Source organism: Tenrec ecaudatus, chromosome 1 (genome assembly GCF_050624435.1).
Source record: "Tenrec ecaudatus isolate mTenEca1 chromosome 1, mTenEca1.hap1, whole genome shotgun sequence".
In the NCBI taxonomy this organism is placed as follows: Eukaryota; Metazoa; Chordata; class Mammalia; order Afrosoricida; family Tenrecidae; genus Tenrec; species Tenrec ecaudatus.
Window position 1 is genome coordinate 152500545 of NC_134530.1, and position 27600 is coordinate 152528144.

The following is a 27600-nucleotide window of genomic DNA, read 5'->3' on the forward strand; positions in this document are numbered from 1 at the left end:
TTGTCTACAAAAATACCACCACTACTGCCACCCCCCAAAATGCTTATACCACAGGGACAGTGTGCAGATGAAATAATATCATCTTTGAGAAATGGGGAGCAGGGAGTAACTGGAATAGCATCCAAATATTCTGCAAATGCAACCAACATGCAAACGAGTGGTTGATGGGGCGGGGGAGGGGGGGTGGAGGCGGTGTTGTTAGCCCAATTCTAGCAAGGGTGCAGTTCAGGTTGTGTCCAGAGGGTGGCAGCAGCAGGCAGTGACTTTGCCCCAAGGCCCTTTGCTATAAAGCAGTCTTGGAATTTGCTGGTTGCCCTTAGATGCCGGTTCCCCTTTCTGCCCACCTCACCTGGTCTCAATCCGGCCCTGGCTGTGCCAAACCCCAGAAACGCTTCTTCTGTGAGTTCCTTGACTTTTCTAGCACCTCCCTTCCCTTCCAACACTGCCTGTCCTTGGCGGTGCTCAGCATCCAGGGCTGCATCTAGCCTTCACCACAACCCTGTGAGCTAAATGAGGCCGGCAGAGCGGTGGCCTCTCCTCCCATGTAGGAATGACAAAGACGAGGCACAAAGAGGTGCTTTGCAGATCACATGGAGACCATAGACATTCACATATTAAGCCTGGGTCTGTTGTTCCCACAGCACACACATCCTGAGCTCTGGCAGCTTGTGGTGGAAATTCCAGCCCACGAGGCCGCTGGTCCCCTGCTGGCCAAGCCCATTGATGGCTCCCACCCTGCTCTCCTGCGCGCAGTGTCTCAGCTAGTCTCCTGTGTTCTGTGCAGCTGGCTCCTCCTCTTTGGCGTCCTGGGATGGTGTAGCCAGTGTCCCACCAGGGCGTCCTACGTCATTACTCCCTAGACCACAGGCTGGCAGGCTTCAGGGCTGAGCAACGCTGAAGAACAACTTGGGAGAGGAGAGCTACAGACGCAGAGGCACAGCCGCTTAGAAAGCCCATGCTTCCTGCATATTTGTCAGTTCGAAAGGCCCACTGTCCTGGCTAGAAAGGGCTCAGAAGCTCTTGAGAACCCCTAGTTTCCTCGTTTCGTTTTGAAGGTGAAGATTATCTACTCTCTTAGAAGTCGTGGGTAATGCAGGTCGCTTGCTCAGTTGGAAACTGCAAGGTGAACAATAGTTCCCGTCTTCTCCGTGACGCCCTGGGAGAAAGCTGACAAGCTTTCTTTCTCTCTCTCTCTCTCTCTCTTTCTCTCTCTCTCTCTGTCTGTCTCTCTCTCTTTCACACACACACACACACACACACACACACACACACACACACACACACCAGTCACACACACACATGATGATCTATAACACACAAGACAGTCTATCACAGCATACATGACAATCTATTACACACACATCGCACTCTATCACACACATGACAATCTATTATACACACACACCAGCGATTGAAAACCCAATGAAGTTCCACTCTGATACATGTGGTGCCGCCATGAATCAACCCATCTAATGTCAACACCCAAACATCCGTGCTGCTGCCGAGTTGATGTTTATTCCCGCCTCAGGAACACGGTGGGCTGTCCGGCGATGACACTGTCCTAGATGCAAGGCCCGGGAGGGAGGCAGGTGTAGGGGTGGTCCGGCAGGTATGGCAAGCCCTTGAGCACCACTTGAGGGAGGCGCCCATGAGCTGTTCCGGTAGTTTGTTATTTTCTGTCGATCCCCCTCTGGAGGCCCTGTGAGGCACCCAGGACACGCGACCTCATTGGACTCTCACCAGAACCTCCCACACTAAGCGCTCTTCTGCCCCAACCACGATGGAAGCTCTCAAAGACATGAAGGGACTAGCCTCGGTCGGTGGGTTGGTCCGCCCGGCTAGTCACCGGTGGTGTGGGGACTGGTGAACTCACACCTCTTTTGTCTGCAATCACCTGATGACACACCTGGCGACCAGTGTCACCCACCTCTTATCTCAAGGGCCTCTCCCCTTGGGGGACTTCCAGGCTGCGTAAATCTCATTTCGGGAAGCCAGACTTCACACCGGAACTGTCGCGTGGGTTGGTTCTGGAGGCTGGGCTGCGGCGGCAGGAAGTCCAAGAAGAAAGCCCGGCCCCTGCCCTGCAAGGGGACCACACCCTACAGAGCTGCCAGTTCTCGGAGTTCAGGTTTTTGGATTGGAAACCAGCTTGTCACTGTGGAGGTCTGTGAGTACCTGTGCTCCTGTGTGTGCGCGTGGGCACCCCCGGGCTAGGGACCGGGCCTGAGCAAACAGCAGAGGCATGTGAAGATGGACATCCTGGGGACAGGGCGGCAGGAGGACATCCCATGTGGCCTTTCAGATCAGCCCAGGGGCGACAGCAAGTGTCTGTTTTTCATTACAGTTTGTAATGAAAAATGGGACAGGCTCGGCACTGTGTCCTCTTCTCCCCTGAGTTTGTGAAGGAGGTTCCAGCGGGCGAGGGAGAAGGTGCCCACTGGAAGGCCATGCCTGGCTTAATGGACGTAAAAATTTAGGAGATGCAGGAGGCCACCATGGTGCTGAGCTTGACATGGGCCAGCAGCCAGACTTGAAAGGCTGGGGGGTTAGACTCAGTCTGAGAGGGGAGGGCAGACTCCCCACAGGAACACCCTTGGCCCCAGAAACCTAAAGGCAAACCTGGAGAGGCGGTCAAGTCCCTTCCTGAATTCCTTCTCGTTCTACAAGTCCAGGATGGCGGAGTTGATATGGGCAAGAACTGGGAGACGACGTCAAAAGTATTGCAATTAGGGGTCCAGTTGACACATGCCCAGGTTCAGTCCACAGATGCGTGTCTCAGCGTGTCTCTGGGATCAGCAGGTGGCGGCCGCCAAGGTCTCTCAGCCACGCACTGTTTTGGGCTCATCAGAGTGCCGGCAGAAATGAATCCCATCAGGTCAGTGGCTTCAGTGGTTCCATTCAAGGCGGGAAGTCAGGTCGGAAGGTTATGGCAACTGTTTTTTTTGTTTGCTGGTTTGTTTTAATTCTCAAGATGTAATCTTGATAGGTTTTTTTTGGACCAACACAGGACAATGATGGGGTTTGTTGTGAAGGAGTTTGTCTGAAACGTGGAAACTACATTGGTCCCGCAATAATAGCCCGATGAAAAATAAAAATAGAGAACACCAAATGCCCCAGAGGGTGTGCAGAGATCGGAACGCGTATCCACTGCTGGTGGGCTTGTAAATATGCACCGCTAGTGTGGAAATTGATACGGCGATACCTAAGACATCTGAAAATAGAAATGCCATACAGCCTGGCAACACCTTTGCTGGCCATGTACGCCAAAGAAATAAGCGACAGGACATGAACAGACGTACGCTCTCCCTTGGTCATGGCGGCACCGTTCACAAGAGGAAGCAGCTGGAACCATTCCAAATGCCCATCAGTAAAAGAATGGATTGGGACACAAAACCCTCTGGTACATGCACGCAGTGGAATACTATGCATCCCTAACAAACTGTAATGAAACACCTCATGCCACAGAGAGACCTGAAAACCATGACCCTGAGTAAAGTTAATCAATCACAAAAGGACACATGTTGTACGGGCCCATTACCATAAGGGTAAACACCAAGATGAAGGCAGGCTTCTGCTCCCACAAGGCTGAAACTCCCTCCTGTGGGGAGAATAAATGGCTGCTGGTCCAAGGTCATAAGGACACAGAACTGGACATTGCTGGGCTTTGGTTCAAATCTCTCGCCTTGAGCTTGCCCCATGAATGGTGGGCCCTGCATGCCGTATACTTACTATTTAATACCCTCATTGCTTTATTATGATACGTGTTCATCTGGTAGGCACGGTTCTGCTGTTGTGAATGAATATCACTGAAAGTTTTGGCCTTACCACCAACCCCCGTTGTTTGTGTAAATAGTGTCCAGTCACTTAAGAGTTTCATCTGTACAAATCAATGATTCATGTATTGTGGTTTACAGCCAATCTATACTTGTATAATTTCCATTTCCAACTGTGTTTTCAATTCTATATCATGGCCTAAATTATGGAAACTCTCAATGGAATTGTCTTAGACCCCAGGGGGATGACTGATACTGTTCTCTGACATAAAAACGACGATGGTGTCTCTAAGCTGAACCAGAGACATATCTGAACCATAGATGCAGGAACGGATTTTGGGATTGCACTCCATTCTAGCCCCAATCTGAGAACAATTAGTTCTTATGACATGGACCTGCTAGATGCTCACCCTCATGAAGAGATCACTGAAGGTATGGACGCTACAGCGAAGGATGGTGAAGAACTAGATGGTGCCCAGCCATCAGAAAGAATAATGCTGGGGGTCTTAAAGACTTGTCTTAAAACAAGCAGCCATCTAAGTGAGGGGTACGCTAAACCCACATGGAAGAAGCACACCAGCCGGTGTGATCCAAGGATTGTAAACAATATAATCCACATACAAAACAGGGAATGGTATCAGATTTGGAAACATGTGAACACCTGTTTGCAGCAGGCTGTTTGATGGTCGTGGCAGTCCAACGCCCACTAAGCCTCCAGGGAACCCCCTCTGACCATCGTCGAGGGGTGTGCGTAGCCTGGCCGTCGTGCAGACGGCATTGGGAAGTGCACTATTGCGGATGCAGTTAGGTTCAAGTTCAACACCTTACGATTGGACCTCTCTTTTGACTCATTTTAACGCTGTTCTAGTTTTTAGTATTTTCCAATTTTTGCTTGAGGTGTTTCTCTACTTCAGTTTGTCATTGTTGCTAGTTTTTTTTTGGTCTTGTTTTTGTATGTTTTCTGCATAAGAAACCCGGGAGAGGTAGCTCTGTGGTGACAGTAACTGGCTGGCGGTTCCTTGGAGGTCTGGCAGGGGAGGGGAGGGAAATGGGGAGCAAATCACGGTGAGTACAAGAAAGAAGAAAATATTCTAAAACAGATTGTGGTAATGATTGTACACTCCTCTGGATATGATCGAAAGATTGAATTGTATAATATGCAGGTTATATGCCAATAAAATGGTTTGTTTTCAAACTGCATTGGTGTGAAAGACAACCAGGAATCCTGGGCCGAGGGATTTTTCCCCCCATCACGACAATGTGCCTGCTCACCATGTGAAATTCCTACAAGAATTCCACTGGGAAACCTTACGCCACCCACACTATAGTTCTGATCTCGTGGAACATTCTTCAGAAAAGGGTTAGACAGGAACCCAGGTGGAGGATATGTCGGGGAACAATAGCTTTGATTTTGTTATTTTTGTTCAATACCCAAAATGTTTTCTAAGACTTTGTAGCGGCACTTTTTTACATACCCTCACGTAGCAAAGTTCATTGGACTGCAGAGCTCACTCAATCTGACTCTTGCAGCGGGCTTTGCTGTGATCTATGGGGGGAGGGTGACAGCGCGGGCACCAGCGTCATTCTCACTTTCTGCGCTGCAGGTCTCGGCTTGGTCCCCCGTCAGTACGCCTCATGTGCGGCCACCACCCTCTGCCAGCAGAGGCTTGCGTGTTGCTTTCGTGTTGAGTAGGTGCATAGGCTAGGAAGAAAGGCCTGGCAATCAACTTCTGAAAACTGGCTAATGAAACCCTGTGGCTCCTAATGACTCCATCTCCAGTGGGTCACAGAGACAGCACAGGATTGGGGCAGCATTCCACCCCATTGTACGCCCCCTCCACAGACGCCACAGGAGTTAACACTAACAGCACAGAGAAGGAGGCTGAAGTCAGGACGGCCTGTGTTTACTAACTAGGAGAGGGGAATAGGATCCCATCCTACAGCAAGACTTCTAAGAACATTTCCCCTTGCTTTTAACTCTCCGCCCTTCAGTCTGCTTCCCCACCGATGTTAGTTTGGATGAGGGAAGAGGTCAATGAAGATAGGACAACCTTAGAATATTCAACCGAGGGAGATCAAAGTCCAGAGGGTTAGGGAGAAAGGAGGACCGGAGACAGGGAACAGGACGTGGGAGAAATGACGCCCCGTCGAAGGGATTGCAGCAGGAGTGGAAGCAAAATGTGTACAGATTATTGATTATAACCGATGATCTGCTCTGATGTGACCTTCACTCGATTTACGAGAGAGAAAGAGAGAGAGAGAGAGAGAAAACTAGCATGAGTCATTGACCAAATTCGCCCCTGAAACATACCTGTAAGATGGCTCCTGAGTCTCAAAACCGGAGGTTTTTCATTTTCGATTTTCTAAAAACACTTTAAAAACTAAAAAGACTGAAAAGCATTGCAAACTTAATTTATAAATACTAGAAGAGTAACAACGAAATAGTTACTGTTAACCCACCACTCAGGGAGTGTACCTTTTCAAAAGACAACCACTGTTTTTTTTGGTTTTAAGAAACCAAAAAAAGGGACTTCCTCGTTTTTGTCATCTGTTGCTTCCCCTCCCTCCCCATATCCCACACTGTCTCTACCATGATTTACATAACCAATTTCTTTTTAAGAATCCATCTGCTCCCTACTGACCAACTGCCTGGCAGAAACAATGAACCGATTGGCATTTCTACTGACCATTCACCAGAATGCCTCTTTTCACACCATCAACACTGTCTGTGTTCATTTTGAAAAGAAAGATGAAGTGGGTGAAGGGAGATGCCGGGCAGTGTAAGATAAGATAAAATAATAATTTATAAATTATTAAGGGTTCATGAGGGAGGGGGAGGGAGGAGAGAGGGGAAGGGAAAAATGAAAATGAGCTGATTCCAGGAACCCAAGAGGAAGGCGAATTTTGAGAATGATGAGGGCAACGAATGTATAAGGATGCTTTACTCAATTGATGTATGTATGGATTGTGATAAGAGTTGTATGAGCCCAAATAAAATGATTTTCAAAAAAAAAGAAAAGAAAGATGAAACAATTAGGTTGTCTATGCTGAACTGGGTGCTCTCTTGATTACTGATGGCTTGACTATGTTTTCACAGGCTTGCTGTTCAGTTGTGTTTCTTCTTTTGAGCATTTTTCCTTGTTTAGCCTTGACCCATGTTACTACCACAGCACCTATTTTTTTCTTTCTGTATTTAAAGGAGGATTTTTACTGTTACGGATCTGTCATGTATCTTGCAAATAATCTGTCCCTTTTAATTTTTGTTTCTTAAATTTTTTTTTGGCTTTTTACCTACAGGCATACATCGTCTTATTGTGTTTCACTTTATTGTACTTTGTGGCTTTTTTACATGTGGAAGGCTGGTGGCAACCCCGTGTCAAGCATGTCTACTGGCACTATTTCTTTTTTTTAAACTTTTTAGTTTTTCTTTATTATTTTTTAAAAATTGTATTAGGGACTCATACAACTCTTATCACAGGCGCTATTTCTTCAGCAGTGTGTGTTCTCACTGTGTCTCTGTATTTTGGTAATTCTCACAATACTTCAGCTTTTTTCCATAATGTTATTTCACACTTAATAAGCATCTCCATGGTGCAAGCATAACTTTCATATGCACTGGAAAATCAAACATTTCAAAGACTCGCTTTAGTGCAACGTCTGGGCTGGTGTGGTGGCCTGAAACCAAGCCCACAAGCTCTCTGGGGTGTGCCCGTACACAAGTTTTGAATTTTTCGTAGTCAGATCTAGTGGTCCTTTTCAAAGTCACGGTTTCTGCTCTGGAAGCCAGACTGTCCACTCAGAGTTGGGGAGAATGTGTGAGGTGCAGAATGAATGGCTGAGAAAGAAGAACTGAACGTTGTTTCCAATGTGCGAGGGCAAAGGAAGAACAGCCCGGAACGTGGGGGGAAAGGGGGCAACTTCTCAAAAAACAGATACCCCCAAAACCCAACCTCACAGCCATCAGTTCCATTCTCACTCACAGCAACCTGCAGGTCGGGAGAGAGCTGCCCACGTGGATTTCAGAGGCTCCTCTTCCTCCCGTGGAATGGCTGGTAGTTTTGAACTGCTGACTTTGTGGTTATCAGCCCAGCGCATGACCACTATACCAGGGCTCCTGGTGGTCAAAATAGAAGCCTAAACACAACCCCATGCCCTTGAGTCGACTTTGATGCACAGTAGCCCTGTGTAGAACTGCTGAGACTCTCGGCCGTTACGGGAGCAGACAGTCAGCCACCTTTCTCTCGCCGGTGGCTGGTGAGTTTGCAGCGCGGCCCTGGGGTTAGTGCTACCGGGCGCCTTCACAATCATCGCAAGGGGACCCTGGCGACATGAGGGTTAAGCATTCAACTGAAACCACAAAAGGGTGGCTGCTTGACCCCACCAGCTGCTCTGCGGAAGAAAGGAGCTGGTGAACAACTCCCATAAAAACGACAGTCTAGGACGCTCTCTAGGGCAGTTCTACCTGGGACATTGTGGACAAGACTCCACAGCCATGAACCTAGCCCAGGACTTGGAAGCCAGATGGTAATGGCGTCTCAGGAGCTGCCTTCTCATGTGTAAAAAAGTATGAGTGTCTTAAGACTTTTGTAGTTTAAAAACCGAAACAGAAAAACCAAAGCCATGTTTTCCCATCTGAGCACTAACCAGGTCTGATGCTGCTGAGCTTCTGAGATCAGATGAGATCCGCATATTGAGAGCGAAAAAAAAAAGATCTTTTCATTAGAAAAGTAATGTGCTATCAAAATTTCAAATCTCATAGAAGTTACTGAATCGTCCACAGAGACAAGCACTATAAAATAATTGGTGCTAATCCTTCTCCACTTTTCCTCATCCATATACTAATACTATCAATATAAAATGACATGTGAGATGATAGGATATAATATATCTTAAAAGTTATGCTAAGTGTGTTGATTTGCAATTTTCTATTTTCATGTAATTCCTCAAAAGTGTCTTTCCATTCCTTATGTACGGGTCTCCTTCATTCTATTTTAATTGTTGGCAATGCTTCAGTACAAAGCTGTGATAAGTTTAGTTACTTGCAATTTTTTATTACAGACAATGCTGCAACCATCGTTCTTGAACAGAATCTTCATGCATCTATGAAACCATTTGTGTGAGATAGATATCTTGAATTGAAATTATTGGGTCAAAACATGTGTTTGAAAATGGCCAAACAAGCTGTCCTCCCCAGAAATATTGATTCACACTCTCTCCAAATGATACAAGAAGATGGTTATTTGTTGCTACATTATTTTTTATTTAAAAAACGAATTGGTTTATTCATTAGCTTTTACATACACTCGTATATTTTACGTAGCTATTAAATGTTACTTTTTTGTGTGATTGCGATGTACACTCTCTTTGTGTTTTCTCAAAATTGTTATTAATTAATTTTGAATTGGCATTTAATTTACATGTCATACAACTCAATAGTCCAGTCATAAGAAGGGTTGTGTAATCATCACCACAGTCAGTTTTAGAACATTTTCTTCTTCGTCCTACTCATTGTGAGCCCCCTTTTGTCCTCACCCTTCCCTGCCATCTGCCTAGGTAATTATTAATCCAGTTGCTGATTCTATAGCTTTCACTATCCTGGGATTCACATACTGCAGGAACATTCTAAACAAAGTCAAGAACCAACCAAGAAAGCAAAAACAAAAAACACCCTAACAATGGCAAAATAAACAGAGAAAAATCTCAATTCAAAAGGGAGTATAAAATATTAAAAACTAGAACAAATTCAAAATGGGTCCTAAAAAGGAGATCAAATGACAAAGTGTTACATTTAACCCAACTGCCTCGTCGTCAATGACGCTGCGATCCTCCCTGTGTGATAGCAGGGCTAGCCACCTCTCTGGACTGCGGTCAGAGGTGTAATCCTCATGAGCACCCTGCAAATGGACCTGGGGCCCCCACTGCCCTCCAATAGCCTTCTGAAAGCTGGGTGTTCAAAATGCAAGCTCCGATACCATTCCCTCCTCTGGATTTGTATATTTTACTACTGATAATCTTTGGATCACACAAGTTGGTGTGCCTCTTCTGTGTGATCTGAGTTGACGTCTCGTTTAAGACGAAGCTTGTTTGGAAGCAAGCCTTGAAGACCCAGGCACTATTCTTTCGACAGCTGAGCACCATCTGATTTTTCACCTTGCTTTACTGTAGCGCTCACAATCTCTCCAGTGATCTACTCATAAAAGTGAATACTGAGCAGGGTGGCCAAATTCTTGTCAATTTTTCTTCTTTTTTCTAATTTGACCAATTTGATGGTGAAAATGAAATTTTATGGCTACGGTATTTCGGGGCGGTTTTGTCTCTCATGTTTTTGTATTTATCCAATAAACTGTCGCTACATTGTTCAGTTATATCTGTGGATCATTTAAACAACTGGTGTTGTCTGACTGATTATTAGAAACTAGTCATTTTTCATAGTTATGGCTTTTCATATATATTGTCCTTCCTGTCATGGGTCTTCATTTTGCTTATTATCTATTTGCATAAGAGTTTTATTTTTTGTAATTAACTGCTCACATCTTCTCTTTATTACTTTTAGAGAGTTTATCATCCGGAGGAAGGCCTTCCATACTCAAAGATAAAACAATATATTTTTTCAGCACTACATCAGTTTCTTTGCACATTTAAAATGTTAAGCCATGAAACCTTGAACTGATACTAACCCCTTGTAGCAGCTTGGCTCACAAAATCATGAATGTCACCAGTCAGTGCTGTGCTTCTTTAGAAAACGTGTCCAGAGGAGGCCCGGAGGTTAACAATCACTTTAAAACAAAGCTGAGAAAGGAAGAGGGCAGAGAAAGGAGGACAGAGCGGAAATACTGCGAAGGCTCACCTGTTGTGAACAATGTTGCCAAATGAAAGCCTTGCTGAATGGGGCGTTAAACTGCAGTGTAAGCCTGGAACGAGAGCCAGCAATGGACTGGGTAAAAGTGTTCAAGTCAAGTCCGGTTCATTTTCTGGGTGATGCCAGGTAGGTATCTAGCACACGCCTAGTGGGTAAACATTCTGCCCAGGCTTCCTTTCACCTAGAGAAAGAAAAGAGCCATTCCTGTCATCTTATTTCCTTTCTTGGGCAACCTTCTGCAAGGCTATATTCACCGGTGGCACATTAAGCAGAAGAAAAGGAAAAAGACACAAACAAAACCACTTTTAAGATCCCCCCCCCCCGCCCCCCAACAGCCCATGGAATTCTAATTCTGGAGGTTTTCTTGGGGACTCTGCCATTAGGAATGAGTAGATACATATTAGTATATATTCATATTAATATCTGTATTCATATTCATATCTCTGTCTTCCTGTGACTGCGTGCCTCTGTGCCTCCTTTTCTGGGCCCATTCATTCATCCTGGAATCGTTGGGTACTGCTGTCATTCTGCACTATTTGTGACCCCTCGCCGAGCCACACGCCGAGAATTTCTTTGCCTCTCAATGCCCTTCCACTTCCCTTTGCTTTCCCTCTGACCGGCCCTGTCTTTCAGCCAGGCGCCGTGTGAACGGCTTTGAATGCTTTCAAGTCCTTGGCCCTTGTAGAAAGAGTGTTTGTTCAGCTCTGTGCTTCTTCGTCTGGGAACCAGTTTCTGTTTATCTATCTTTTACATTCCAGCGATCTCGTGAAACATGTGCCAAACAGGAGAATTGGGGATTGCACGTATGTACGGCTGAGATGAGTTTTTATTTGTTTCTTTTGGGGACCGAAACAAATGGAGAACATCCAAAAGAAGGTTGGGGAGCTAACGAAAAATCCACGTTCATCATGATCTGATCTGCCTAACACTTGACAGCATTTATAGCCATCCGATCAATAGTTGTGCTCAGCCATGCACTTACCGGTCACTCCCCACATTTCCGTGTGGCCTCGTCAGAGGCTGGAATGCAGAACGGAGAGGAGAACGCAGCTATCTCGGTGTACTTTGCTCCTCCTGTTCCAAGAGGACGATCCTGCGTGGCTTACTTGGGCTCTCAGATCTTCTCCGTGAGCGAGCAGATTAAAATCCACCCAAGGTGTTGTGAGATTAACATAGGATCGGAAAGCACACACCCGTTTTGGTAAAGGCTCGCGGCAGAAGGATCAGTTGGCTGAGTGGGTGTGTGGGTGCGTTCTCCACTACTGTAAAAGAAGCAGAAGAGAGACTCGTGGTTGATCTCTGGGGGTGGGTCCTGCCAGTCCCGCTTCACTTCCTTTTGCAAGAAGAGCTCAGAATCACCACAAGCACCAACCATGCTCCTGCCATGTAACATTTTAGCCAGCGTCCTGCTGCTTTGCAACTGTGCCGCCAAAGGTAAGTTGCCAGGTGGGGATCCACCATCCCCGATGTTTTCTTTGCAGACCCTGAAGTGAATCTAGGCATTCACGAGACCACACGCAGCCCGGCCTGCCTCCTCTGTGAGTTTCAAGGCCTCCGTAACTCTCTTGCTTTTCCTAGGTGCGGCCTCTGAGACGGTGAAGAACATCTTGGGTATCCTGGATCGTGATGTCACCCTAGACATTCCTGGTTTCAAGATGGACAAGTCGATAAGTGATATCCGATGGTACAAGGGAGAAAGCAAGAACAGGATTGCTGTCCTGAAAGACCAGAAAGCTTTCTTAGAAAAGGAGTACGAGCTTCTCCAAAATGGATCACTGAGAATCAAAAATCTGACGGAAGATTTTAATGATATCTACAAGGTAGAAGTATATGGCACGAACGGGAAAAACCTAATGGAGAGGAAAATTAGTTTGACAGTTCTGGGTAAGTGTCTGTCTTCACATTCCTGCTTTAGCAGGGTGGGGAGGAGCATTTGTGGAATGTCCCCACAGCGACTCTGGCCAGAGTCTAAAGGACATGTAGTACTTCCCTTCAGCCCCAGTGGCCCTGATGGCCCTGCGGAGGAGGTGGACGTCACCCTTGTGGAAACGAACAGCTGATAGGCTCACAAGGTCTATAACACGTCCTTTATCAGCGGATCGCAACCCCTTTGGGGGTCCAACGACCCTTTCACAGGGGTCGCCCGATTCATCACAGTAGCAAAATGACAGTGAGGAAGTAGCAATGAAAATAATTTTATGATTGGGGGTTCGCCACAACTTGAGGAACTGTATGAAAGGGTCGCGGTGTTAGGAAAGCTGAGAACCACTGCTTCAGAGGGTCCCAGGGACCTGGAGAGGGCAGAAGGACCGGGGTGATGGTGGCATCATAATCAGGTGGAAAACAGGGGGGCAAAGGCAAGCAGTGGACATTCCAGACGATGGAGGGGCGAGCTGTGGGGGGAGGCAAGGAGGGGAGCAGAGGCTGTCTAGAGAGGAGTGGGTCTTTCAGTTAAAGAGTTGATTCCAAGCCACCGGTCCTTTGAAGACATAGTTATATGGCAGGAAAAAGCCGGGAAGAAGGAATTTTAGGATTAGAAGCCCTAGCATCCAATTTGATGGCAGGCGGACGTTGGTTTTTGCTGGTTGTGTGGAACACACGCAGGTGTGACTTTGTACATGTGTGCGTGTCCTGTAGGGATGGATGTTGAAGGGTGGCAAAAAGACCAGCCAGCGAGCTGGTGCCATAAACAAAGTCAAGTGAAGAGGGGGTGCATGGTGATTCTGAATTGTGGTGGCCCACTTAGAATCAACCGGGAAGGTAAGACATCTCACAGTGGTCCTTAGGTTTGGGTCTGGGTAGGAAAACTCAGAAAGGGATCCTGGGCTATTCAGCATCTCCAGATGGGTTGCTGAGTTGGCAACCTAGAGTGCAGGATGTCAAGAAGTTGGGAAGGTCCGGTGGAGAGAGTTGTTTCTGGGAGAAGGTTGAGCAAGACGGCTTGGGTGAGGGCGTGACGGATGAGAAACGGGGAGACCAGGAAGGGGCCCTTGACTTGGAAAGAATGACTAAAACCCGCTTGTGGACAATCCTGTGGGTCTGTGAGCAAGGAAACAGGCCCAGGCGTCACACAGGAAATGCCACCAGAGGCAGGGCCCCCTCCTGCTGCCAAGGGACAAATGAACAAAGCACCAGGCCCTCTCCGGCGATGCCAGATGGCATCAGCCCCCCATGGGCACGACCATTTCCTGTGCCCCTCATCCTGCACCTTTGGATGGAGAGCATCCCAGAAACGGGGGTGGGATGGGCTGCGAGGGGCATAGCAGATGGTGTGGCTTACAAACCCTGGGGGACACATCCAAATGCACTGAGCTGTCCAAGAGGCCCCTCTGAGCATCGGCCTATCCTGGGGGTTATGTCAGCACTACCCCCACCTCTCCCAGCTACAGCTACAGGGCAGGTATTGTACCGTCCCCCTGTGGTCTGTGTGGAAACAGAGAGCCAGCCAGAAGAGACCGGAGCAAGCCACGATCGAAAACCCAGGACTCCTGCCTGCACAGCAGCGACTTTATTTTAAAAATAGAGTTATTGGTGTGCTCCACCAAACAATTCACCCCCTTACAGTGCAGAGTTCAATGGCTCTTAGTAGACGAGCGGGTTTACAAAAGTTCAAGGGAAAATGCCATTGGTTCGAAATTTCCAGCGACTCAGTGTTCATCTTCACAGAGCTGTGTGACCACAGCACAATGTTAGAACATTTTCATCCCCACCAGGAGAAGGGCTGCCCTGCCTAGCCAGGGGACAGCAATCTTTGCTCAGCACGGGGGCTGCCTCACAGTGGTCTGGGTGCGAGTGGGCAGGGGCACGCACACGCATCAACCTCGCACAGCTTCTCAATGTCTGGCCCTTTCCCCATTTCCTGAGCAAATTTTCTCTCTGCGCTGTGTCTGACTTTTACCAGAATAAAAACTTCAAGGGACATAGAGAGCTTCAGTAACACAAATGTGCTCTGCAGAGCCGGGACCTGTGTGCGTGTGCGCGTGTGTGCAGGGGCCACGCCCTCCCCCACTCCTTTGTGGGGGCCCGTGTCTCCTTAAGGAGGGGTCGAGCACCCACTGGCTGCTGAGAACTCTTCAAAGCAGATGTTGTTGGAGGAGGAAGTGATCTAGCTAGAATGAAGACTTTTCACGCCTAAGGACGTCTTCATGGTCACCCACTGGACCCGGCCGTAATGCAGGCTGGGAAGCGATCTCAGAGAAAGGACAGTCTGTCCTGGAAGAAGTACCATTAGAATGCTCCTTGCAAGTGAGCATGGGGAGATGTCATCTCGCGACGTCCGTTTGACATGTTGTCACCAGGAATTAGTCCCTAGAAAATGGACAGCGTGCGGGTAAAATGAAGGGGAGGGACAAGAAGACCCACGACAAGATGGATGGACAGAGTCTCTGAGCCATGAGTCCAGATGTAACCATCCTTGTGAGGATGGTACAGGACCGGGGTGTTTCCTTGCATTGTGCATAGATAGGTCGCTGTGAGTCAGAATCAGCGTGTGACACTTGCCAACAACAGAGGCTCCACAGGAGCACAGCACACACTGCGGATGCTGGGAAGATAAATAATCATACAAAGGCTTCAAAGTCCCTACTTGTCCGAAACGTATGAACTGATGAATGCGTTGTTTGAAAACAGGAGGGAGATGTGTATTTGTTGATGTTTATAAAGGGAAAAGAAAGTTACATTAGGTCAGGACGAGAAGGCAGCCTACAAAATCGGATAAGTCAGTCCTAATATTCCAGTCCAGTTTATATGGGTACATATGCTGAGAAAAGCAGTAAAGAGAGTCTTCAAAATATTAATAATGATGGATTCCGGGTAGTGGAATTGTAGGTGATTCTAAATCTTCTTTAAATATTTACAGACATGTGCTTCACCACTTTCACCATGATGTCATGATTCCGGTCCACAGTGAAACTGCAGGGGTTGGAGCTGGACAGGGCTGTTTGCCTGGGTCGCCTGAGCTTTCCGCCTCCTGCAGGGTCCAGACCTCCCACTTTGCTGTTGCTCGATTTAGTGGGAAACGTTTCGAGTTTTCCTTTTTCTGACAGGCTTCCAGCTTCCACAGATTTGGGCTTTTGTAGGCTCTCTTCCTGGGCAAACTGCCATTTGGAGAGACAGGTAACTGCTCAGACCCACCCTGGAGTATGCAGTGGGCTGTCCCCAGTCTCCTTGCTTGGCCTCCACGCAATTCCTGAATGACATTTGGCTGAGAGAGTTTCTGGGGAAGGGAACAGTTGCTAGGGAGCTGAGGAGGGAAGGAACCACGGGGGCCGAAGTTGTCAATTGGCATGACAGACAGACAGACATGGAGAGAAAGATGGAAAGATTCTGGGGAAGAGAATGGTGTCAGGGTTGAGAGCAAGAGTGAAAGGGGGAGAAAATGGAGGAGAGGAGAGGCGGGTCAGGTGTGTCTGAGAGAGAGAGAGAGAGAGAGAGAGAGAGAGAGAGAGAGAGAGAGAGAGAGAGAGAGAGAGAGAGAGAGAGAGAGAGAGAGAGAGAGAGAGAGAGAAAGAGAGAGAGGAAGCAGGCGTGAGCTGGTGTCGCCCTCACAAACCCTGATTTCCAGAGCAAGTGATTCTTGAAGCTGTCTTTGCTGGGGGTTTCCGAGAGACCCACGGAGGAAGCTGTCTGTCGTGGATTTCTTCCTCCGAGGGAACCAGCCAAGAAAATCCCAAAGGTGACTATGATGTGGACCGCTGAAATGGGAGCTCCCATGGAGTCCTCCAAACCCACTCTAGTTTGTGATCCAACCAGCGCCCGTGTGCCAGGCACTAATACTAGCTCCCCCCTGGGGCGTGCACACACACACACACACACACACACACACACACTCATGAGATCATCCACTCCTCACCCACCGTGAAAGAGGGAAAGAACAGCACGGCCGCTTGTAGGTGAGGACAATCAGTGCCTTCAGAACTAGGGAGAGGGTGGAGGGCGGGTCTGAGCCTGGATTATCCGTTGGCCAGGCCAGGCTTCTCCCTTTTCCATGCAGCCTTTAGATGACTGTGACTGCAAGGGTGGGAGTGAAGCGTTTGCGAAGGCGAAAGTAAGAGTGACCACCGTTGTTCTGAGGGGCCAGCGAGTCAGTTCTGACTCGTCGAGACCCCAAGAAAGCACTGCCCAGCCGTGTGCTGGCCTCAAAACTGCTCGGACACGTGCGGCAGCCCCGGTGTCCGTCCATCTCTGAGGTTTTCATCGACTTTCTACTGCACCTGGCAAGACGCTGAGCCCAGAGCCTCCGCACATGGTGCCCCTTTGTGACTGGCGGGGGATGTGCCCCTGTCTTCCTCTTACAAGTAAGGCTCAGAGAGGCGCTGAGGGCAGCCAGGAGGCCTGAGGGCAAGAGAGCAAAACCAGGCCTTCTGATGCCCAAACTGGGGCTTTTCAAGGTCCCCCCACATTCGTCTACTTCCCACACCCGGCTTCCAGGACCCCTTTGTGGTCAAGGCCCCGGGTCCCGCAGGTTTCTCCAGTTAGGGTGCTTGAAGGCAGCGGGGACCGGGGCATGGCAGCTCTCCTAGTCCTACTATTGAGCTTAGACGCAGCAGAGCAGGCTCCTGTCCTGACCTGCCGTGGATGGACGGATGTTCGGTCAGAGCTGGGCACGTGCCACCGTGCCCCAGAAAGCCACTGCTGTGAAGTGACTGATAGGATAGAGTAGAGCTACCCCGTGGTCTCTGAGCAGATGGCTCATCTTTCCTTCTTGGAGCCACTGGTGGGTTTGAACTGCCAACCTTGTGGTTAGCAGCCCATGCTTAGCCCGCTGTGCCACCAGCATTCAATTTCATCCCTCACTGGGAAGATAAGCATCAGCTTTTCAGTTTGTTTCCAGGATTCAGTGATACTAAAGATATTCTGCACTATGCTACTTCTATCTATGAACGTTTCCAGAAATCCTTCACACACCCCCACCCTGAAAATAGAATACAAGCTATTTTATAAAATATTTTTTCTAAAATTAAATTTCTACCACTCTAAAAGGGGACTTTGAAATGATTCCTTGGCCGCCGACTGAATCCAAAGTCCCCTCTACAAATAGGCGTGTCCATTTAACATCTGAAAATTGCCTCGTGTAAATTGTATCTTTCTTACCATTTTCAGAGATGGTCTCGATGCCAGAGATCTCTTGGGATTGTGTCAACACAAGTCTCACCTGTAAGGTAATGAAAGGAAGTGAACTTGAACTCCAACTGCTTCAAAATGGGATAGTTGTCAAAAAAGAAGTTATGCAGAAGGTCATCACTTTCAACTGGCACAGGAACCAGGACATGTCCTTCACCTGCACAGCAACCAACCAAGTCAGTCGTGAAGACAGTGTGGTCAACTTCAGCTGCACAGGTACGTTCTTGGTGGGCATTAAGTGAGAACACCCCAGACCCATTGCACAAATGTGCCAGGCCCATGGCAGGGGCACATTCCAGAGCACAGTCTTTGGCTCAGGATAAGAAGTGAAAACATACCTTGTTCTCCTGGGCCATCAGAGAACAAGTGGTGATATTTAGTTGTCAAACTTGGAGGGAGAATTGTAGAGATAGAGCAGGTGTCTCAGGACAGCCTTTCTAGAGAAACAAAAACCAGTGGCCCGTCTGTATAGAAATAAATACAGAAATTGACATCACACAGTCTATGAATACAGAAGACGGCTCCCCCAGTCGTAGAAGCAGGCACACGCCAGTCTAGGCAGATTGCAGATTTGTGGATCAGGTGGCACTCAAGCAGTGTTAGGGGCTGATGAACTCAAGATCACCAGGAAGACCATAGACTTGTGACTTCACAGGTAGATGACTCCAATGTCAGCAGATCAGATTTGGGGCTGCAGAGGCAGGTGAATTCTAGTTCAGATGCCCGGTCCCAATATCAGCAGGCCCTAGGACAGGTCACTGGGCCAATTCCAAAAAACTAGACATCAATGAGCCAGATGTGAGTTTCAGGCTTACCAAAAGAAAAACAGGCTTTCTCACAGTGTCCACCTGTATTGGAAGCAAGCCCCACTCTTTTATTAAAATTTATTCATTTTGCCCAACAGTTTTATTGGCATAGAATTCACACATCACACAATTCAGTAGTTCAATCACATCAAGAAGAGTTGTATAATCGTCATTACAATCAGTTTTTTTATAACTTTTTTTTTATTCGTGTATTCATCATTATGACCTCCCCGCTTTCCCCCAACCTTCCCTGCCAGAACCCCAAGGAACAATTAATGCAGTTACTGTCTCTATAGATTTACCTATCCTGATATTCATATGTAGAAAAACATTAAAAAACACACAAACAAAAGCTAACAAGAGGGGGAGGGGAGGGAGGGGAAAAAGTGAGGAGCTGATACCAAGGGCTCAAGTGGAAAGCAAATGTTTTGAAAATGATGATGGCAACAAATGTACAAATGTGCTTGACACAATGGATGGATGGATTGTGATAAGAGTTGTATGAGCCCCCAAGAAAATGATTTTTAAAGGGGGAAAAAAACTAACAAGAATGACAGAGCAAAGCAGATTGAAAACACCCAAAAGAAAATAAAACAAAATATTAAAAACTAGAGCATATTTAAATGGATCCCAAGGGAGATCAAATAATAGAGTGGTGGATTATAACCTAATCACATCAGCAGCAGTCCACTTTCCCATGCACTCTGCCTGAGAGCAGACCTGTTCACATCCCGGGTTCATGGTCAGAGAGGCTTAATCCCTGTGTAGTTCCCCTGCAAATAAAAAACAAAACTGAAACAGATTTAAAATGGATCAAAAGAGAGCAAATGATAAGCTCTAACATTTTGGCCTCACTGTGTCTGCCATATTGACTTTACAATGCTTTCTGACTCACAGCAGGGCTGTTCACATCCCTCACTATGATCACTATGATCGCCGACTCAACCCATGTGTGTGGGCTTCCCCTGTCATCCATAGCCTTCTGCATCCTGGGTGTTTACAATATAAGCTCTGACTCTGCTCACTCCTTCAGATCTGGATTATATTATTGACAATCCTTGGACCTCACAGACTGGCGTGTGGACCTAGTGGACACCTTACTTAGATGGCTGCTTGTTTGAAAAGAAAGCTTTCAGACCCCAGATGCTATTCTTTCTGATAGTCGGGCACCATCTAGTTTCTTCACTGCACTTTGCCATAGCACCCGTATCTTTAGTGACCTCTTCATGAGGCCGAGCATCAAGCAGGGCCATGTCATAAGAATTAATTGTTCTTACATTGGGGCTAGGTATGTGCAAGCCCCAAATCCATGAATATATCTATGGATTATATATCTCTGGTTCACTTTAGAGACATCATTGTCATTTTATGTCAGAGAACATTACCTACAAGTCAATGCCGACTCATAGCGACCTTGTAGGGCAGGGTAAGACTTCCCCTGTGAGTCTCTGAGCCTGCAAATCTTCACAGGAGTAGAAAGCCTCTCCCTTCCCCTGTGGAGCTGCAAGCCACACCATTGAGGAAACTTCCCTTTAAGTACATCAGGGCTGTGATCTCAGTAGGGTGGTGGTGGTGGGGGGGTATTGTGTCCCACCTTCATCTTCCTACAAGTGATTGGCTGGCTGTTCATTGTAGATCTTATTCTGGAGCTTAATACATTGTGTGAGGTCACATGATGAAGGGGTTATTAGGTTTTAACTGCCAAACCCACCCCTTGTCTCTCAGTTTGTCCTACTGTGGTGGCTTGTGGGTTGCTATGTTACTGGTTGGTATTTCAAATGCCAGCAAGGTCACTCAAAATGAATGGGTTTCAGAGGAGCTTCCAGATGAAGAACAGACAGCAAAGAAGAATTCACATACATTTACTCCTGCAGAACTTGACCCTGGGTCAAGAGGTAGTTAGTTGTGTGAACAGAGCAAGGCAATACTGCATGGCTTAAAATCAGGAAAGGTGTGCATCAGTTGTCTCCTATCTCCATGCTCATTCAAGCTGTAACTGAGCAGATCACTAGAGAAGCTGCATTATATGAAGAAGAATGTGGCATCAGGATCGGAGGAAGACTTATGGTGAGACAATGGATTGGAGGAAGACTTATGGTGAGACAACGGATCGGAGGAAGACTTATAGTGAGACAATGGATTGGAGGAAGACTTATGGTGAGACAATGGATTGGAGGAAGACTTATGGTGAGACAACGGATTGGAGGAAGACTTATGGTGAGACAATGGATTGGAGGAAGACTTATGGTGAGACAACGGATTGGAGGAAGACTTATGGTGAGACAACGGATTGGAGGAAGACTTATGGTGAGACAACGGATTGGAGGAAGACTTATGGTGAGACAACGGATCGGAGGAAGACTTATGGTGAGACAATGGATTGGAGGAAGACCTATGGTGAGACTTGTGGAAGACAATGGTGAGGATGGCACAGGACCAGGCAGGGTTTCGATCTGTGGTGCTCAGGGTCACTCTGGGTCAGAACCAACTCGAGGGCAACTAACAATCATGACAACAGCACCCGAGAATCCTGGCCCAGCCAAGTTGACCCCAAACCTAATGATCACCAGACCGTTTCATTCAAGCCTCCATTTTCCAGAGAGAATGAAGTTGACTTGTCCAAGGTTCCTAAGCATGATTCTGAGTCACAGGGCAATGATGGGAAAGAGAGCCAAAAATAAGATGCCTTTTTGGATGGGAGGTGGTCAGCATCTCTTATAGGAGTAATTTAAGAAAGGACCAAGGCGTTAGCAACCTTGGACATTAGGGCCACGGAGGAATAAGAGAAGAGGCCAGGGAAGCCTGCTGACCCAGTGGGGCCTTGCTTTACCAGGAAGTCTTTAAATGCCAAGAGCCTCAGTTCTTCTCCAGAATCCCAGTGTGACGTGCTCGGCAGACGTGATTTTGGAGAGGCCACCTAGCACAGTGCTCCAGCCTTGGCCTGAGCACCAGTCACTGGACGCTAGTTTGGGTTCTGTCCAAATTTAGTTGATGACTTTGATCAGGGTACCTTTCCTCTCTGGACTTCCGTCTCTTGATCCACAAAGAGGCTGAGTTCCATCATCCTCGAGAGCCTACTCCTTTGAGAATTTGGAATTATTTTCCAGTTCTGTTTAGTCCAACTACTTGAAGGGAAACACAAAATATTCCATCAGAGACCTTGAATTTTTACCGCAACCGATAGCTTGTTCTGACTCCAAGAGGCAGCTTTGAGCTGGCGTGGAGTCAGAAGTAAGAACTTTCTAATGTATACTTTGTTACGGGTGGTGGTTCCTGGTCCCAGAGAGGTGCCTTGGAAAAACAACCTGGTTATTTAAGTCAAAGGGGGAAAAATAGTCATGGGGCACAGTTCTAGGCTCATGGGGTCTCCATGAGTTGGAATTGACACAATTTTAATTCCAACCCATTTTGGGGGTCTTTGTATTATTATCTATTGCTATGTAACAGATTATCCCAAATGTAGTGCCTCAAGACAATAAGTGTTTGTTATCTCACAGTCTGTGTGAATCAGGAATCTAGGGACTTCGCTGGGTGGTTCTGGCTCACAGCCTCTCACTAGGCAGCAACTGCAAGGGGACCACAGTGATGTCAAGGTTCTCCCAGAGGGAGGATTCGCTTCGAAGCTCACGCATGCGACCATTGGCAGGCCTCTGAAACTAAGCTCCTTTGGGTGGGTCTCTCCACTGGGCTACCTCACTGCACGGTGCCTCGCTTTTCTCAGGGAAACCCAAGAGAGAACGTCAAACATCTTCGGACAGAAGTCACAGCCTTCTGACAGTCTAGTATTGCAAGGGACGTAGCATGGCCTCTGCTGCTGTTCTTCAGTCATTAGAAACAAAGGAAGAAGCCCGAGTCAGCTGGAGAGGATGACTCAGCTGGAGGGGATGACTCAGCTGGAGGGGATGACTCAGCTGGAGGGGATATCAACTGGACAGCAGAAGATGAGCATCGCTGGCGAGCATCATAGAGGTTGTCAACCATGCCCTTAGACCACCATCACGCTTGCCTCGGCCTTCCTCACCAGCAATCTCCCTACATCCTCCCATCGTGACGGCAAAAGAAATATGTGTAGTATCACCTGTATTTTATCTGGCAGCCCTATGTTCAACGTACATTTTTACCATTATTCATGAGTATAAAAATATGTGCACTAGGGAATGATGGCGGGGACAGGGAGAAGATTGGAACATTCTCACCTCCTTTTTCCATGGTGCAGAAAGGGAGCAGGCCCAGGGAAGGCTTCTAAAGAGGGGAGGGAAATGCCTGGGTGGGAGGAGAACTGCTTCTCAAGGCCCTAAGAGGGTCTGCACATCTGATCCTAAAGACCAAGGCAGAGAGAGAAGCCATGATCAGACTGACAACTTGGCTCAGGTCAGGTGAGCATGTACTTTAAACAAAGCAGATTTGGATGGCCAAGAAGCATTCCTCCACCTGAATGTATAGGTATGTTCTCCCCAAGAGGAAATGGGGCTAGGCTGAAAGGTCAGAGCCACAGCTGCCCCGAGACCAGCTGTAGCACCCACCTACTGTACTGAGGGAGGTGCTGCATAAACCAGAGAAGGGGTCGTGGACGGAATGTGCCCGCAATACGAGCATGGCAGCCTTGCCAGAGGAACCTGAGAGCCATGAGGTCCGCAGCCTGCTCCAAGGTCTTCCCAGCTGACCCTGGGCCAAATTTTGGCGGGCCCTGGCCGGGGCATGAGATGAACTTAGCAGCCCTTGCCTCCTCTCCTGACAGCCTGCATCCTTTGTGGGCCCAGCCCCATGGCAGCTTATGAGAGCACCTGTTCCTGTCATCCAGTTTTGTGTAGCCGGCCGGCTACTCAAGAATGGGTCAGAGAGAGAGTTGAGAAAAATGAATTGAGGATGAACATGCCCCTACGATTTGCAAATCCACCAAGTTTGGTTTCTTATTAAGACACGAGCTGCCTCAAGAGGTTCCTGTGAAGAGCGTGTTTCCTCGGGGAGGTGGAGACGGAGCTTCTCCGAGTCCAGCTAGCCTCTGAGTCCATCCGCAGCGTCTGCTTTCCCAGTGGCAGTTGAGGCCCCGCTAAGGGCAGTAGTGTCCCTCCTCCGGCCTCGCTCTCAGAGCCGCCAGGGCCAGGAGGGCGGTGAGGGTGAGGTCTCCATTCGTGAGCTGCTTGACAGTTCACCAAGCACCGTCTTATCCACTCTCTGATGATTCTCAACAGCCCTTCTATGACGTCGGTTTCCTGGTCTCCATTTGGCCAAGAAGGAAACGGGCTCAGCGAGGTGAAGACCTTGCCAAAGGTCACACAGCCCTTGCCAGGACGAGCCTAGATTTAACCCACTCTCTCTTCACTGCAAGAAGTGCCATACGGCCAGCTCCCGGTGTGTCTGCGCTCCTCTCTGGGGCAGCGGAGACCTGGGAGGGGTTGCTGGCTGCAAGGGCAGAGGGATGGGCTGAACAAGTGAAATGGTCCCTGAGGGCCTGGCAGCTGCCTGATGGAGAAGGATTTCTGGGGAAGGAGGAGGTCAGAGCCCAGCGCTGCATGAACAGTGAGTGCAAAAGCAGGTGAAAACGTGCTTATAGGGAGTGTGCGGGGCGACACCGAGACCACAGGCATCTGGGCTTCGCACTGCGTTATCTCAGGCAGATCTCTCTGCTGGGGACAGCTCAAGATGAATGCATGAGAACAATCCCTGCTGGGGTCTTCTGAACAAGCTCAATCTTTCAGGAACGAACAGCCATTTGGTTTGCGTGAAGCTGAACAACCAAACCAAGCCAAACCAAAACTCACTGCCATCGATCCGAGGCTCACTCATAACGGTCCTATAGGAATGGGTAGAACTGTCCTTGTGGCTTTCTAAGACTGTGACTCTTTATGGGATCAGAAAATGCCACCTGTCTCCTGATGAGCGACTGGTGGTTTCGAACTGCTGACCTTTCAGTTAGCAGCCCAATGCACAACCACTATGCCACCAGGGCTCCTTATGAGGCTGCAAAGCCCCACTGATTTCTGACCTGCTGTCTCGGGGGCTGGTCCCCTCCCCACTGTGCCGTTTCTTTTCTTGCAGAGAAAAATCTAAATCTCTACATCATCTTCTCCATCATCGGAGGCGGTGTGCTCGTCTTCGTGCTGTTGGCCATGCTCATTTTCTGCATCAACAAGAAGGGAAAGCTGTGCAGCTGGGGCGCCGGTAAGCTCCCCTGCCTCTGCCCCACCCCACCCCACCCCCACCCGGCCCAAGCCATCCAGCGGACTCCTGGCGATGGCACCACCAGTCTAGAAAGAGAATCAGAGAGCAGGGGAGTTTCCCAGCCTAGTGGTGGCTCCAGTTTGTTCCACCTGTGACTGGCTTGGTTTTGGAAACCAAATTCATGGTGGTAATGACAAGAGAGGTGTGAGGGACTGAATCTGGAGGCTGTTCTCAGAACCCCCACCCCATCCCCTAGCCCCCAGGGCCAGCCGGAAATCAGGATCTGTGGGCCTTTTGGCCCTTTCCCAAGACCTAGCTTCTACAGATAAAGTCATTTGGGGACATTCAGTTACTCACAGGAAAACGACTGCTCAAAACGGAGCTGGTTCTGCCCCCTTTTCCAATGTGTGGTCTGAGTGATTGTTCCCCAAACAGGCCTATTGTAAGCGGGAAGCAGCTCAGAGAGCTTCCAGGCCACCGAGAGCTATGAACTTAGAGGTATCAAACCCAGGTGTGCCCAAGTGCTGAGATGGGGTGGCTGGGAGCCTATCCTGAAGGCAGGCCCACAGGGAGAGGTCCTGACCCCCCAGTAGGACATGCACCGAGGTGGGCAGGCCCCTGAGCTTTGTAGACCCTGTACATTCACAGCAGACCCAAGTCACCTTTCTCTGGACCTCTCTCAAAGCAGGCCTAGCATGCCCATGCTGCATCAAAAACTCACTGCCATCAAGTTGCTTCTGACTCCTAGTGACCCAATGGGACAGAGTAGAACTGCCCCTGCGAGTTTCTGAGACTGTCCATCTTTACCAGAGTCAAAAACCCCATCTTTCTTCCTCCGAGTGACTCGTGGTTTCAAACCCTTGCAGTTCAGCAAGCTGCCCGGGCTGCGAGCAGCCCAAGTAACCACTACCCCATCAGGGCCCCATCAGCTATCTCTAGCACTTCCCAAACAAGGGCCTGAGCCAAACCACCCTGGCAATGGCAGCCTCTGAGCATGCTCTCTCTGGGCCCAGGAAATGCAAGTGGTTAACACTCTTGCTCAGCTGCTAATTGAAAGACTGGTAGTTCAGTTCCACCCAGAGCGATCCCGGAAGAATGGTCTGGCAATCTACTTAGGAAAAAGCAGCCAATGGAAACCACATGGAGGCCAGTTCTACTCTGACACGTATGGGGTCACCATGAGTCAGAACCCCCTCCAAGGCAGCCGGTGCCCATTCGCATTTGGGATCCTTTGGAACTCTTTCTCCAACGCGCCCATGGCCATCCCTTGAGGTCATGGCTCCTCAGCCCGTGGCCTGCCCGCATGTTGCTCCCACCTTCACACTGTGCCCCGGGGAAAGGGAATTGCTAGCGGAGGCACCCTGGCCTCCCCTCTCTGCCCTTGTGCCTCTGCAGAGACCTCTTCTGTGCAGCGGCACAGTCCACGCCATGACAAGGCCATCCTTGCTCTCCCCAGGCTGAATGGACAGAGAGACCTGGCTCAAGTTGACAAAGAATAGCCCCACTTTACAGCCGCCATCTCATCCCATCTTAGGGTGACTCTGTGAGACGGACGGCATTGATACCCATGAGGACAGCCTCAGTCCATGCGGTTCACTCATTCCCGGCAGTCCTCAGTCCATAGGTCAGCATAAGTCAGGGCAGGGCGGAGGGTGACAGAGCAAGCAGCCCAGGGCAGGAGGTTCACTTGAACAACGGTGTGCTTGCACAACCTTCTGAGGGAGCCCCTCCTCACAGTTGGCTCTTGACTCTTTGCTGGCCTCACCCTCATCCCGGCTCTGAGCCTGGAGGAAGTCCATGGGGTCCCCGTTGGGGCAGTGGATCCGGTTGCTATGTGGGCTTCCTGGGCCCAGCCATGGGGACCCGCACCCAGAGAAGGGCTCTTAATATTGCCATCTACCCATATGGGCACCACAGCCTCCTTCTCCTCCGGGAATTCATGCTACACCTCTCATCTGGCTGGCACCTCTCTGGTGTCTATCGCTGGGCCCTACCAGGAGGTTGACACTGTGGCTGGTTGCCCCGCTTCATCCCACTTCACTTGCTCTGTGGCTTCCTGGAGGAGCACTGGCGTCCGAGTCATCCTTGTACTTGGTAGGCTACCTGGCCCGTAGCTTGGGTGAGGAATACCTGTTGACAGGACCTGCACACAGCAAGAGGGATGGAGGTGTTCAGCACAAAGAAAAATGACATTCTGACACGTGCTTGAACACTGAAGCCCCTTGAAGATATGATGCTGAGGGAAATGAAAGGCACAAGGACGCATTTTGTATGAGCCCGCTTACACCCAGTATCTAGAACAGGCTAAAGCAGAGACCAGGGGCAGTGTGGGTGCAGGGTGGGAGAGAAATGGGGTGCTATAGTAGGGGTCCTGAGTTTTATATATTTCGAAACAGAGAGTGGGGATGGGTCCACCAAACGCCTGGCCACTGAACACTGAAGGAGGGTCACAAAGGAAAGGTTTGGCTTCACATACATATTCCACCACAGTCTATGGAAACCCAGGATGAGGGTGAGCAGGCCAAACTCGCCCCCAGCAGGAGGCAAAGGAGAATGCCCAATCACCCAGCCACCCAGCCTCGACCCCAGGCTGCCTCGGGTACCTTGGAGCTACAGGGAATACCTCTTTTGTTTATTTCCCTTCGTGCCTCTTCCTTTTTGTTCTTGGAGCGCACCAGCCAAACCGCACGGTCTGACTCCATCCTAGCCTTCAGAGCAGCCTGGTGCTCGGCGGGCAGCAGTCAGAGGAGCCAGCAAAAGGCACCACCACCTGGGGTGTGGATGGAGGGTGTGGGAGGGCCTGGGCATTAGAGGCCCACCTCCCTAGAGAGATGTTGGCGGTCACAAATTTACCCCCAGGGAGGATCTCCTCCCCTGC

At 48.9% G+C, this 27600-nt stretch overlaps 1 protein-coding gene across 1 annotated transcript; it reads left to right on the forward strand.

Moving 5' to 3' along the window:
- The first annotated feature begins 12005 nt into the window (after positions 1-12005).
- On the forward strand, positions 12006-26221 carry CD2 (CD2 molecule). The gene is made up of 5 exons (XM_075540489.1): positions 12006-12066; positions 12211-12516; positions 17734-17970; positions 24600-24722; positions 26118-26221. The coding sequence occupies exons 1-5, from the start codon at positions 12006-12008 to the stop codon at positions 26219-26221; spliced, it is 831 nt and encodes a 276-aa protein (XP_075396604.1).
- The last annotated feature ends 1379 nt before the right edge of the window (positions 26222-27600 follow it).